At 36.7% G+C, this 14,749-nt stretch overlaps 1 protein-coding gene across 2 annotated transcripts in view; it reads left to right on the top strand.

The window, feature by feature from the left end:
• The window catches only part of MICU1 (mitochondrial calcium uptake 1), a 219,089-nt gene that overhangs the window by 99,111 nt on the left and 105,229 nt on the right, over positions 1-14,749 (top strand). The window contains exon 6 of one of the 2 annotated variants that reach the window (XM_027860205.1): positions 658-769. In XM_027860205.1, the coding sequence (XP_027716006.1) occupies positions 658-769 (112 nt within the window). Of the gene's footprint in view, positions 1-654; positions 770-14,749 lie in introns of both variants that reach the window. The other variant, XM_027860199.1, reaches the window with a different exon arrangement.

Here is a 14,749-nt window from a genome sequence, read left to right as displayed (position 1 = left end):
GTATATTTGTCTTGGGTAAAAGCTAAAATTTTAGATAGTCCTTCACAGAATGACATCAACCAAAGGTACTAATCATGGTAAAGCTAAATATTAATAAAAAGAAAGCCCTAAACTTAGCAAACACTTTATTTCAAATTCTCCTTTGGATAATATATTTTGCTGTGTTACAAAAATGAATGTCCATTGGAACATTAGATTAAAAACCTTTATAACTAAGTATATCAGGAATTAATTTTCTGGGCTTCTGTGAATAACAGAGCAGCAAGGTACTTGAGATGGGAGATTCAAAAAGATCTTCTTAACGTCTTTTTGTTTTATTACCTTCATAAACTCTATAAGAAGAGGGTAAATTCCGTTTAGAAACAAAGCACACATAATAAATCCTTGCTTGAGCCAGTGTGTTTGTCGGAACTACTAATATGTTGGGACCCTTCAGTTTGCCATTTCCACATTATATCTAATTTGATACTCAAAAGTGCCTTGTAATTTCTATATTCTTGAAAGCTGTAAAGGATCCATTGATTTAGAATGGCCTTCAAGAATGTGCTTATGAGAAGTAGCTTGAAGCCACTGTGTAGATAATGGCTTCTTTCTTATTGTTCATTGACTAATTTGTTATCTTCTTTCTTTTGGGGGGGGCTGCAACATTTCTAGAAGATATCTCAGGAGCGAGAGAAATTTGCTGATGAAGGCAGCATATTTTACACACTTGGAGAGTGTGGACTCATCTCCTTTTCTGACTACATCTTCCTTACAACCGTCCTTTCTAGTAAGTATAATCGTTTCTTAATTTTAAAAGATTATCTTTTGGAGGTAAAGGCAGAAGAAGGAAAGGGAGGGAGAAAGAGTGGACTACGTTAATTAATTTTAAGGGCAAAAGAATAAATATGTAGCTCCTACTATGTGCCAGGCACTGTGCTAAACAATATCTATCACCTGATCCTCACAACAACCTGCAAATTGGGTTGCTAATATTATCTTCATTTTACAGTTGAGGAAACTGAGGCAGAGAGAGGTTAAGTGACTTGCCCAGGATCACACAGCTAATAAGTATCTGAGGCTGGATTTAAACTCAGGTTTTCCTGATTCCATGTCTAGTGCTCTATCAGTGTTGTGCCACTAGTTGGTTCTAAATAAGTTAATCTGCCAGGCACACAAGACTTAAAAGTGTTTTGTTTTTCCTTTTCTGTTTTGGAGTTCTTTACTACTACATAGATCTACATTGCAGCAAGAGAAAGAGGATACAGAATTGAGGTTAAAATGAAAAACAAAACATCCAGCAAAGAGTCCCTGGACGTTTCAGTTAAGATAATAGCAGTGGACTGCAGCTCTCTCTGCTAGCTGGAGACGTTTTATATTTTTGTCTGTAGTCTCCATTCCCATCATGGCCTTTTCAGTAAAACTCCATTTCCTTTTTCAAAAAGCAGAAAAGTAACTCCACAATTTAACATGGTACACGCCCCACGGTCCATCATGTAGGCAAATTTTGAGCTCTTTTAACTCCAGATTTGACCCAGGAAAATACTCATTGGTAATTTTTTTTAACTTGTTAGTCTGTGTGTTACTGTGGGCTTTCCTGCATATAGAAATTCCAACCCACAAAATGAAAGCTTTTAAGGTATAAAGAGGGAAACAAAGTGAATGTTCTTAGTTTTATCCTATTTTTTAATTAACACGATATATTACAATCTCTCTAAACAGAAACAGAGTTCATTTAAAATTCCAACCAAATTTTTTTTTCAACCCAAATTTTAAAAATAATGTCTCTCAATATGTTTAATGGTCCATGACAAACCTCTGTTACTTCCTCTGTCCAGCCACCTTTCACTCACACACCCTTATCTTCAGCTTCACTCAGCATCAGCAAATATTTTTTTGAATGCCTTTTACATGCAGGGTACTATGATACGTGTTACAGACAATACAAAATATTAGAAATCATAGTTCCTGTCTTTAAGAAGCTTATGGGCCTGCATTTATAGTCGTGTGCTCAGAGCCTTAATGAACTCACTGGAACTGCTCCAACAATAGTAGAAATGTTGCATTGGACCAGGGTGAAGCTGCGAAACAAATTGAAAAGAAAGCATATTTTAGATCTTAAAATATGCCATTTTATACATACCATGGGAATGAAGTGTTTCATATCACATTTGAAAAGATCTATAATTAGTCCTGTTTTAAAAGTGCCAGAATTGTGATTGTGGGAAAATTAGCTTATGTGTTGTACATAGCATTTTCATGTGCATTTCATATTGGTAATAAAATCCCCTGATAGGGAGGCAACATGGCAGTAGAAATCAGGAGACCTGGTTTTTAGTCCGTACTTTCCACCAGCTAGCTAGAAATATAACTATGGGTAAATCACTTCACTCCTCTGGGTGTCTCTTTCTTTCTTTCTTTCTTTCTTTCGTTCTTTCTTTCTTTCTGGTGGTGGGGCTAGGCAGTGGGTTTAAGTGACTTGCCCAGGGTCACACAGCTAGTAGGTTCAAGTGTCTGAGGCCGGATTTGAACTCAGGCCCTCCTGACTCCAAGACCAGTGCTCTATCCACTGTGCCACCTAGCTGCCCCTGGGTGTCACTTTCTTTATGAATGAAAGAGAATGACTAAATGATCTCTGAAAAGCCTTGAAGTCTCTGATTCTTTATCCCTCAGTTACCTAGGCCCCTCTATGTCCAAACAACCCTTGTTATCTTCACATTATCTGACTGTTCAGATCCATTAGTTTGGCAGTTTCAAGTACATATATTTTAAAACTTAAGAATAAAATGACAATGAGAAGATTTGCTATATCGTTCATTAAACATTTTCAAGATTCCTGCCATCCACAAAGCACTATACCATGCATCGTAAGCAGGATATAATACTAGTTTCCTTATAATCTAATTCAAAGCACATTATGTCAACCTAAATTTTCAGTTGTTTATGTCATATTATGAAAAGTCCCTGTAGTGTTGATGCCTTTAGTCCACAGATGGTGCCAGTAAAAGATGGAGAATGTATCCTTTCTAGCAGAACCATTTCCTTCCATCCAAGCATGATTCATGATAACTCAGGAACGTGCTTTGTTCTGTTCTCTTTTCTTCCTTCTTCACACATCCTATTGGTTGACACCCTACCTCTGTGATTCAAATAGTTTCTGGCAGACTGGCGTGTAGATTTTTACAGCAGGAGTTAAAGAAAGCAATGGCAACTAGAATTTTCAGTCCAGTTCAAGTGTATTTTTCCTTCAGCAGTTGGGACTCTGAACATTGTCAAATGTGAATCAGAAAACAACCACATCCCAGCTCATTTGAGTGAAAATGAAGAGCTCATTAAATATTAATAGTTTTTCTAAGGACCCTGAACATTCATAAATAACAGTCTCCACTTGCTGCCTTCACTTCCTCTTTCACGCATTTCTCAGCTTGTTGTGGTTTGGATTCTGACCTTCTCATTCTACTGAAAATGCCATGCCAATTACAAGTGATCTTGTAATTGGCAAATCTGGTGACCTTAAGCTCTCACAAGTTGAACTATAAAGAAGATTATTGGAAGAGGAGGGAGACCAATTAGTAGGATATTGCTGTAGTCTAACTGAGAGGTGACAAAAACCTGGACTGTGCGAGAAGGATATGCTTGTAAGAAATATTGTAGAGGTAGAATTAATAATACTTTGCACCTGACTGGGTATGTGGAGTGAGAAAAAGTAAGGAGTTGAGAATGATACAAAGATTTTGTATCTGTCTCCAGGACATCCAGTTCTAAATGCCAAATAGGCAGTTGGTGATGTGGGACTGGTGCTCAGGGAATGACAAGGACTAGATATATAAGATCACAGATCTAGAGCTGAAAGGAACCTCAGGCAATCCTGTCCAAACCCCTTATTTTACTGATTAGGGACTGAGACTGGGAGAGATCAAGTGAGTTACCTAAGTTCACATATAGGTAATATATGACAGGGATGGGATTTGAATTTGCATCTTCTGACTCCATATCCAGTATTCTTTTCACTGAGGCATCTGCATAAAGATGATAGTTACGCCTATGAATGAAGGGAGCAGTTTTAGCTTAGTGATAATGTCAGATGCTAGATTATGAAGATTTGAGGAGTGAGTGACAGGAAAGAAAATGGAGGCAACAAATGTAGACAGCTTTCTCCTTGGAGGGTTTTTTAAGGATGAATGAGATAAAGGCATGTTTGAAGCAGCAAAGAAGGAACTAGTAGATAAGGAGAGAGTGAGGATTAGGGAAATAGAGGGATAATTGTGGGGGTGATATGCCAGAGATGGAATCAAGGGTACCTGTAGAAGAATTGTCTTTGGTGGGAAGGACCACCTCTTCATTTGAGATGGAAGTAAAGGAAGAGGAAATGTGGAGTACTGCTAACCAGTTTTGAGATAAAGAGCATGAGAGAGAAGGAGCTCAAGGAAAATGGACTTTATTTTTTCATTAATAAGCCAAGAGCCTGGGAAAGGGATGGTGTGGGAGACCTGAGAAGACATTCTGACAACTGCTGTAGGGAATGTGATGGAGAAGCAGTTAGACATAAAAGAATTACTTTGCTGCAGTGAACACCCATCTCAGTTGAGCTTAGATGAACATAAATTTATGTTGGACCCAGTTAGGATAGTGGCATGGCTTTCTGTCACTCCAGCATCGTGTGGGTGAAAATGGAAGAGAGAGATGCTAGTTGTCTGAGGCAACTCTCTAAGACTTTAAATTACAGAGAAGTCACAGTTCTATACAATGGAAAGAGTTGCCACATCAGGAGTTCCTTACTGATAAAATCATAGGTCTGAACAAAAATAATAAATTAAATTAATGAATGAATGAAAGAATGAAAGAAAAGGAAATATGTGGTATCAGCAATTTAATTTCAAACCTTGACAAATCTCCACACAAGTTGATGTAAAACTAAGCCAAATACTCTTGGTAATGGTAAGCTTTATGAAAGAAAAGGTTTGCTCATTAACCAGATACAGGTGAATATCATTCATATACAAGAGGTACTAACAATTATTGAGTCTCTGGATAAAGTGAAATGTGTTCAGTTCATAATATTATTTGGAGTTTGGACTTATGTCTTTAACAGTTTATGAAATTTGTCTTATTTATTATTTTATTCATATATAAACCAACTAAATTTATAAGCTTATAGACTAATAATAGGAAATTAATCCTAGACAAAGAGTATCTAATTATTACTATTAAAGTGTCTGATACAGATTATATTAAATTTTTTCCTTACAATTTATTAATTTTCTTAGTAAAGTAACCACAGAAAAATTGAGACCAGAAAAAATGCAATTTTATTTACAGTTAAGTTCCCAGGGCTTTAAAGTTATTATCATCGGCCTAGTGAAAATCAAACAAAATCCAGCAGTCTTTCTCTTATGTTTGATTCCCTCTTGGGTTTTCTTAATTGGAATCTATAGAAGAGTGGGAGACTTCCTTCTATGTAGATGTAGTAAAGGTCCATTATATGTTTAAGCATCATCCCATGGATTTGGTTGGTTATCCCATATCTTTCCCATATCTAAAATACTTTAAGCTTTATAAAGCAATTTCTTCAAAATAGTGTTGTGGTAGATAGTGTACATACCATTATGCTTATTTTGTAGATGAGGACTCTAAGTTCAGAAAGTTAAAGCAACAGGGCAGCTGGGTGGTACAGTAGCTAGAACACTGGACTGGGAGACAAAAAGACCTGAATTCAAATCATGCCTTACATATTTAATAGCTCTGTGACCCTGGGCAAGACCCTTAACTACTTCAGCCTGTTTCCTCATTTGAAAATGGAATAAAATAGCACCTAACACAGGGTTATTGTGAGGACCAAATGATATAGTATATGTAAAGCTCTTTGCAAACCTTAAAGCACTACATAAATATTAGTTATTGTTCTCATCATTATTATTATTATTATTATTATTGTTCTTATTTTTGCCTCTGGATGTATAGTCAGTAAATATCAGAGCCAAGATCCAAACCTATGTCTCCTAATTATGAATCTGGTACCCTTCCACTATATACTCCCCGTGTAACTGATCAAATAGTTTTTCAAAAATACATACTACTTCCTGCATCTCTCTTACTAATCAGTACTAGAAGGGAGAATTTATCCTGGTCTCCTGACAATAGCATTGTTATTATCAAGAGATTTTATAGCACTTAGTTGGAATCAAAGTATTTGTGGCTTCCATTGTTAAGTTTGGTCAGAGTAATGCAAGTATTATTCAGAGCTAATGAGTTTTTTGAGAAAACATTTACAAGGCTGTCAGTGAAAAGCTTATACCAACATATTTGAGGCCCTTCCAGATCACAGAATCAAAGTTGAGAGGGACATTGGAGCCCACCTAGGAAAACCCATGCCTGAGTACAAAACCTTCCTGCACTAGACCCTCAGAGTGGTCATCCAACCTTTGCTTGGCACTGCCTGTGAGAGCCAACCTGCTTCCTTTCAGGGCAGCCCATTCCCCTTTAGTATAGCTCTTATTATTAGGAAAATTGTTAGAAAAAGCTCTAATCATCACTTTTTCCATGAGGGATTCAGAGGTGAATAAGAAGTAAAGAAAACCTTGCTATGACTTGATTAGATGTTGACCCTATAATACCTTTCCAGATGAGTATTATCCATAAGCACTAAACTGAAATTAAAAGAGAAAGACAGAAAATTAATGACAAATTTTTTATACTGCTGCAGTGTGTATGAGCTATTTATTTTGAGTTACAGAGATACTCTATTGCTTATTATAAGGAAGGTATAGTATTGCTTGCTGTAAAGAAAATTAAGTCTGTCATTGGATTTTATTTGCCAATAACTTCTCACTCTGGCACAATCTGTGGCTATAATTAATTCAGTGCTATTGTGGAAAACATAGCCTGTTCAGAGATAATGAAGTAATACTTTTAAGTACAGTTCCAGCCAGATGACTTAGAGAACACCATATCCCTTTTGGATGGTCCAACTGCTCTCTGATTTAAAGTCTTTGCATCATCAACCAAACTAAAATTTTGATTTAGAGGAAGCTAGGAATCAGTTTAGTGTTTAGCTCTCATATATCTCTTATGCTGCAAGATCAAGAAAATTTTATTTTATGTAGAAGGAATTTTATCCTCAAGCAATAAGGGTTTTGGAATAGTTCTGAAGTTGGCAGAGGGAAGGGGCAGAAATTATTAAATTAAGAACAATTTAACAAGAAAATTCTAGCTTAAGAGAAAAATAAGCTATGTAACAGTATTTCAGTAAAATTCCAAAACAGTGGTGTCAAACTCAAATAGAAATGGGGGCTGCTAATCCATACATAAGGATCCCTGAGAGACACATATTAACTTAGTTTTAATATGTAATATTATCAATGTTTTATTGTATTTTTAATTATTTTATTAAATATTTCCTAGTTACACTTTCAACTGATTTGGACTGTGCCCAATGGGTCATGTGTTTGATACCTCTGCTCTGGAACATATTTGTTAAAGCAGTGGGTAGCAAACATCCAGAACAGTCATGATCCCCAAAAGCTAGCCTGGCATCATCCAGAACAGACCATGCCAAGCAAACCCCACTTCTTGTCTGATAGTGTCTTCAGGAAGGTAGATTGGAGAAATGGTATAAGTATTATTTACATAGCATTGGGCAAAGTTCCTTAGGCTACTTTGTGGAAAAGATAGAGTAATGTGGGCTAGAGAGTAGTACAGTTAGGTGGATTCAGAATGGGTGGAATGGCCAGACCCAAAGATTAGTCATTTAATAGTTCAGTTCACCTTAGAAGGAGGTCTTCAGTATCTGTGCTTGGTCCTAAGCTGCTTAACATTTTTATCCATGACTTGGATGAAGGGACAGAAGCCATGCTTATCAAACTTATAGGTGACACAAAACTAGAAGACATAGTTATCACAATAGATTAGAATTAGGATCTTAAAAGAGTTTGAAATGGATCTAAGAAGACTGAATGTAAAGTCGTATACCTGGGTTCAAAAAATCAGCTTCATGGGTAACAGATGGCAGAGGCATGGCTAGACAGCCATTCATCTGAAAAAGATGTGGGGGTTTTAGTGGGCTGCAAACTTAATTTGAGACAACAGTATAATAGGAAGCCATGAAAGCAAAATGTGATTGCTTTCTACCTCTTGGAAAAGAGGTGATAGACTAGAGATGCAGAATGAAACATTTATTTTCAGACATAGCCAATGAGTGAATTTGTTTTGATTGCCTGTACTTATTTATTACAAAATAGGGCTTCTCTTTGAGGCAGAGGAAGTCATAGAGGGAAATCACTAGATAGTGATTGTGATGAAAAATAAAAGAAAGTGCATCAATGAAATTAAAAAATACACAGAAGCAAACAAAAGTTTGGCAGGCAATACAAACAGGGAAGTTTGTTATAATCATGTTAAATTTGATATATTTTTTAAAACTGTATATAACAGAAGTTCATAGTTTAAAGTGTGAGTCTCTTTTTCCTTTTCTTCTTGGTATATTAAAATGTTCATGTTTAGTAATAGTTGTCAAATTCAGAATAAAAAAGGAAATTGAAAGAAAAAAAACAATGCAGTCTTAGGGTACTTTAAGGAAAGAGTTTCTCAGTTAGGGAGGTGATAGTCAAGCTTTCTTCTCCTCTGGTTCAAATATATGGAGTAGTGTGTTCACCTCTGAGTGCTGCCATTTTAGGAATTAAATTGATAATCTAGTTAATGTCCACAAGACTTAGACCAAAATGGTGATGGACCATATAAGGATTGACTGAAGGAAATGAGAATAGAGTTTAGTTTGGAGAAGAAAAGTGTTTAAAAGATCATGATAGCTGCCTTTCAGTATTTGAAGAAATGTCATAGTGAAGATGTATTAATGTTGTTCCATTTAGCCCTAGAGGACAGAACTATAAGCAATGAATGGAAAGTGCAAGTGGAATGGGTTACCTCAAGAGGTGATGTGTTCTTCCCCACAAATTTTAAACTCCTCTTTGCCTTGCCTTCAAACGAATGCCACATACCCATGGGATCATAGATTTGGAGAAGGAAGGAACTTAAAGACCATCTAATCCACTTTTCTCAGAAGAACTAGGACCAAGACAGGTTAAGAACCTGTCCAAAGTCATACAGGTGCTAGATAGTGGAGCAGGTCTTTTGCCTGCGAGTCCCTTTCCACTGGACAACACTGCCTGTGTTGGCTGGGTTGTAGAGGGGATTCTTATATAGATACGGATTAGGCTAGATGACCTCTGAATCTCTTTTAATTCTGAGGTTGTGTGATTCTGTAGTCCTGTACTTGGGAAGTTGATTTGTATTGAACCCAGATTTAAGACTTTGCATTTACCTCTATTAAATTTCATCTTAGTCATTTTAGCCCAGTTGTGGCCTGTCCAAATTATCTTTGGATCCTGACTTTGGTATTCACTGTGTTGACCCTTCTAGCTGTTTTTACATCACCTACAAATTGGATAAACATGCCATCTTTGCCTTTATTCAAATCATAGATAAAACTATTATGCAGCACACGACTGAACATCAGTCCTCAGGACACTGCACTAAAGACTTCCTTCCAAGTTGAAATTAAACTATTAATGACTGTCCTGACCCAAAGATTATCCTACGGTCCTTAATTCATGTTAACTGCTGTGTTGTTTAGACCATAACATTCCATCTTTTTTCAAAAGAAGAATATGAAGACTTTGTCAAATACTTTGCTAAAATCTAGGTAAATGATTTATCTGTAGGATTCCCCTGATGTAGCAGGATAGGACTTCTGTTTTTTAAAAAAAGAAAAGAAAGATTGGTCTTGCATGACCTGTTCTTTATGACACTATACTGGCTTTTTATAATCAACCCTTTTCCTGATGTTAACTAAGTATCCTTTTAATGATGCATTCTAAATCCAGGCATGTAAAATCCAACACACTGACTTATAGTTTACATACTTGATTCTTTTATCTTTGTTCAAAATTGGGCCATTTACCCTTCTGCTGTCCTGTGGTACCCATCTCATTCTCTATAATCTTTCAGAGATCACTGACTCCCTCATTAGTCACATTGGCCAGTTCTTATAGTAATCAAGGCCATGGTTCACTCTTTCCAACTGGACCACTGAAAGTAGAATAGCCTCTGACTGGTGTCTGCCTCCAGCTCCTCCCCTCTCCAGTTCATGCTTCACATTTCTAACCTAGCCGGTTTACTTACTTGATTTAGTAGTTCCCTTTTGCCATTGAAGTAAAATACAAACCTCCTCTGTTTGAAATCCCTTTGTAATCTGATTTGAACCTGTCATTGTAAACTGATTTCACATCACTCTCCACACACATATTATGTTTTGGCAAAACTGTCCTGTTAATCATTCCCCATTCCATCTCCCTCCATGGAGGGACATGCTGTCTTCCATGTCTCTAATGTACTCCCTCCTTACCTCTACCCTTTAGAATCCCTTTCTCTATGCAAGGCTCAGTTCAGGTGTCCCCTCCTTTCCTGGCCCTTCCTGATCCCCACCAATCATTAGCTTTCATCTAAATTCCCAATGGAATTACTTCGTATTTCTTTTCTTGTATACTGCATTTTATACTTATTATCTGGTTGCATATTACTCCATAAGGTTAGATCCTGGAGAGCTGGGATTATCATGCTATTGTGTCTTTGTATCCTCAGCACCTAGCACTATCTGATGCATAGTAGATGCTTTAGAGATACTTGTTGAATTGGATTAAATTAAGGGTAACTAGGTACCCTCATTATCTCCCTCCTTATATTGAGTATCAATTCCCTACTAGCCATTTTTGTTCTGTCCTTTCAGATCCAAAGGTCATTGTCCTTGGCAGAAAAAACAGAAGCAAAATAAAGATTGAGCAGTGCTCTCTCTGCCATCTACTATTATTGGTTTATTCTCCTCACCTCTGCCACCATCACCACCACCACCACTGCATAGCACTTCTGTCTCTTCCTTGCCTCTTTATTCTTTTTTTCCCAATACAGCTTTAAAAAAACACCACTGTTTATTGTCTTTAGCTTTTCTTTCATTCTGAACTTTCACACTCCTGACAGTATTGTATAGATATTTATCCTGTTACCTTCTGTATATCTTTTAAAATGCTGATTTGTTTAATGTTCCTGTGTATCCACACTGATCTTTTCAGAAAATTTTTCTTTTCTTTTCTTATCATCAGTTTTTTCTTATTCTTAAGAATTTTAATCTTTTCAGTAGGAATCCTCCCTGTCCTTTCTGAAAGCCTTTTGAAGTCTGCTCTCCTAATATCTAGGGCAAATGTGTCCAGCTTTTCTCTATCACACATTGTAAGGAATGGATATTTTCTACATCATTTATTTTCACCCAAGCAACCAATTCCTGCTTGGTGAGAATCACATCCAGAATAGAGGTTGCCTTCATTGGTTCTTCCACCATCTGAGAGATGACATTCTCTTTAAAGCAAGACAAGAAATTGTTCCCAATTTCTTTGTCCTCCTTTTCAGGTTCTGCTTGAGTCTATCTCTTACCTCTCAGATCCTTCCTGATCGGAAGTCCTTCTGTTTATTCAGCTTCTCTTCAAGTCCTCCCAGATTTTCCCCTTCCCAACTGCAAGTTCAAGTTCCTTTTACAGTTCCAAAATGCTTCAGATACTCTTCACCAGTGTTGTATTTCTGCTCAAGATCTGCAATGATTTCTCCCATATAACTTTCCTCCACCAAACTGAAAGTAAAACAGCATGCAGTCAAAATAGCTCTACCATGGTCTATCAAAGCATGCTATTGACACCAAAGATGAAATCAAACAAGGAATAAAGGAACAGATATTTGCACAGATTACTATAATTTCCTACAGAAGTTTAACCAGTATAAATCATTTGACACAACAGGAAGGCCAAAACATTCTCCAAAGCACTAAGGCCACCAAATATTGAATAAGTGGAAGAACGTGGTAGCTAAAGGCAGCGCTGGTTTAGAATATGATGTCAATAAAACCTTTGAGGAGAATCATGAAAGATTATGACCAGTAGTACCTTGTAAAACAGTGAGAAGTAGAAGAAAGAGAAACAGGTTTACAGAAAGCTTGATGAGAGACTCAACCCATATATCTTGAGAATATCAAAGAATGAAACTGGAAGGACAACAAAAATGAAAAGTGGACAGGATGGATGGGTGGATGGATGGATGGACAAAAACGTTTATTAAGTAATTAATATATGCCAAGCATTTTACCAGATTCTGGAGATACAAATACAAAAGCAAGACAGCCCTCATTTACATGGGAACTCTTTTCTCCCCATCAGTGATGTGAGCTACCACATTCGGTCTCCTTATAATAGTCTAATATGCAATGTGAAAAACTTGAAGCAGCCCTAAAGAAAACTGTTCTTCCCTGCTAGAATGTAAGCTTCTTGAAGGAAATGACTGTCATGTTTTTGTGTTTGTGTCCCCAGAGCTTTGTACAATGCTTAGTACATAGTAAGCCCTTAATAAAGGCTTTTCATTCAATAAAAGTAAGCAGTTTAAATGGAGGACTTTGTTTTTCTGACATCTGTATAAAGGTCAAGCAGTGACTGTGTTTGAGAGGGAGTGTGGTTTGGTAAAAACAGCTCTGGAGTAGGAGTCAGAATACATAGATTCTGTCCCCAGCTCTACCAACAACTAGTTATATTACCTTAGACAAGTCATTTAGCCTCTGTTGGCCTCAGAGGATTTCTGTGTCGTTTTCTTTTTTAAGTTGTGTGAAGTAAGCTTAAAGATAAGTATTATGTGCTGTAATCTAGAAATATTACTATCTTTCATGCTTAAGTATGTATCTTAGAATTAAAGCCAAAATGAATTTTTAATAAAATCCTGTGGTTCCTAGTGTTGCAAGAAGAAGAAAGGAGGTGTTTAAAAAAAATCCCTCTTTTGAACTGGTCTTGTTGGATAAATTTAGAGGCATAGCATAATCTTTTATTCAAAACAAAATTAATTTTTTGAACAACTAATGTATTTAGAACATCTTGCTATACTATAATGCATGAAGAATTAGTACTAGGACAAGAAAAGGACAAGGAAGAGAGCTCTTTATGTTTTAGTTATTCCATACTCTGAGTTTAAAGATGAAAGAAATTTTCTATATTATATCCAACCTGTTGCTAGTTTCACAGCCTTTAGAGTAGCCAACCAAAATCTGGAGTGCACTAATGTAAAATTTCCAATGTTGCATTTCCATTGTTTGCGTATTTCTGTTGTATTGTTCAGTTTATTGTGTTACATTTGTTTTCTTCATCTTCAGGAACCTTAAAACTGAAGTTTTGAGGAGAAATAGTTCAGCCTTGTTCTTCTAATAAGCATTCCCAGTTTAGGTAGCTAAATAGAATCTCAAAAGCTTGTTCTTTTTAGGGAATTTGCGACCATCAGAGCTACTATATGTCTATCCATGAACCAGCAAGACACCAAGGCTCCAGCGACTGTACTTGGACTTTGCCTTGAACCTTGGACATTATAGGCTAATGGAGCACAATCAAGATTCATTTGAATTGAGTTTGACCCCAAAGAACCTAGCACCACCTGCAATGGATGCTTTTTTAGACTCTGGCCCCACACCAAAGGGTAGTTAATCCATTGCCTTTTCCACAGACCCACTCCTCTTCCAAACTTTTTTGTTTGTTTCAAGGTCACCACCATCCTTCTGTTCACTCAGATTTATAATCTTGAGAGTTATCTTTGATTCTTCATTTTCCCTAACAACAATATCTAATCAGTTGTCAAATCTAGTCATTTCTTTTGTTATTCAGTCTTTTCAGTCGTGTCTGACTCTTTGTGACCCCATTTGGGGTTTTCTTGACAGAGTTTTGGAGTGGTTTGCCATTCACTTCTCCAGCTCTTTTTACAGATGAGGAAACTGAGACAAACAGGGTTAAGTGACATGCTTAGGGTCACACAGCTAGTAAGTGTCTGAGGCCAATTGGAACTCAGGAAAATGAGTCTTCCAGACTCTAGGCCCAGAGCTCTATCCACTGTGCCACCTACCTGCCCATACATAGTCAATTCTACTTCCTAAAAATCACTTGGAGCTGCCCCCTTCTTTCCATTCACATGGCTACACCACTGTTCAAACTCTCTTTGCCTCTCACCTAGATTATTGCAGTAACTTTGTAATTCATCTCCCTAGCTTAAGTCTCTTCCCATTTTAATCCATTTTCCACGTAGCTTCCAAAGCATTTTCCTAAATCAAAAGTCAAACACTGCTCAGTAAGCTCTAGGAGCTTCCTGTTATCTCTAGGATCAAATACAAACTCCTTTCTTTAGCATTTGAAATAATTCATAACCTGGTTCCAACCAAACGTTCCAACCTAAATATACTTTACTCTCCTACATAGGCACAATCTGTGGTGTAAGGTTTATTCTTCTTTCCTTGTGTGCCTTTATAAAATTACTACTTTTTCATTTCTTGTGATTCCTCTTATTAGTTCTAGTTCTTCTTTACAACATGACTAATGTGAAAATATGTTTAATAGAAATGTATATAGAGAGCCTATATCATATCAGGTTGCATGCCATCTTGGGGAAGGAGGGGCAGGGAGAGGGAGAAAATTTAATACTCAAAAGCTTATGGAAGTGAATGTTGAAAACTAAAAATAAAATTTAAAAAAAAACTTCCTTTTTTAGAGTTGCAATATCAAGCTTTTAGTTATAAATGTTCTGTTGACAGCATAGGAGTCCACAGATCTGATCTACTGACACCTATAGTTTAATTTTTAAAAAGAAAAGATGACTGAAATTCCAACAGTGAAACAATATATTTATTATTTCAGTTAACTGCTCACCTGTCACC

This window comes from Vombatus ursinus, unplaced genomic scaffold (assembly GCF_900497805.2).
Source record: "Vombatus ursinus unplaced genomic scaffold, bare-nosed wombat genome assembly UNPS02000749.1, whole genome shotgun sequence".
Lineage (NCBI taxonomy): Eukaryota > Metazoa > Chordata > Mammalia > Diprotodontia > Vombatidae > Vombatus > Vombatus ursinus.
Note: the sequence above shows the minus strand (reverse complement) of the source record. Positions and strands in the feature narration are given on the sequence as shown.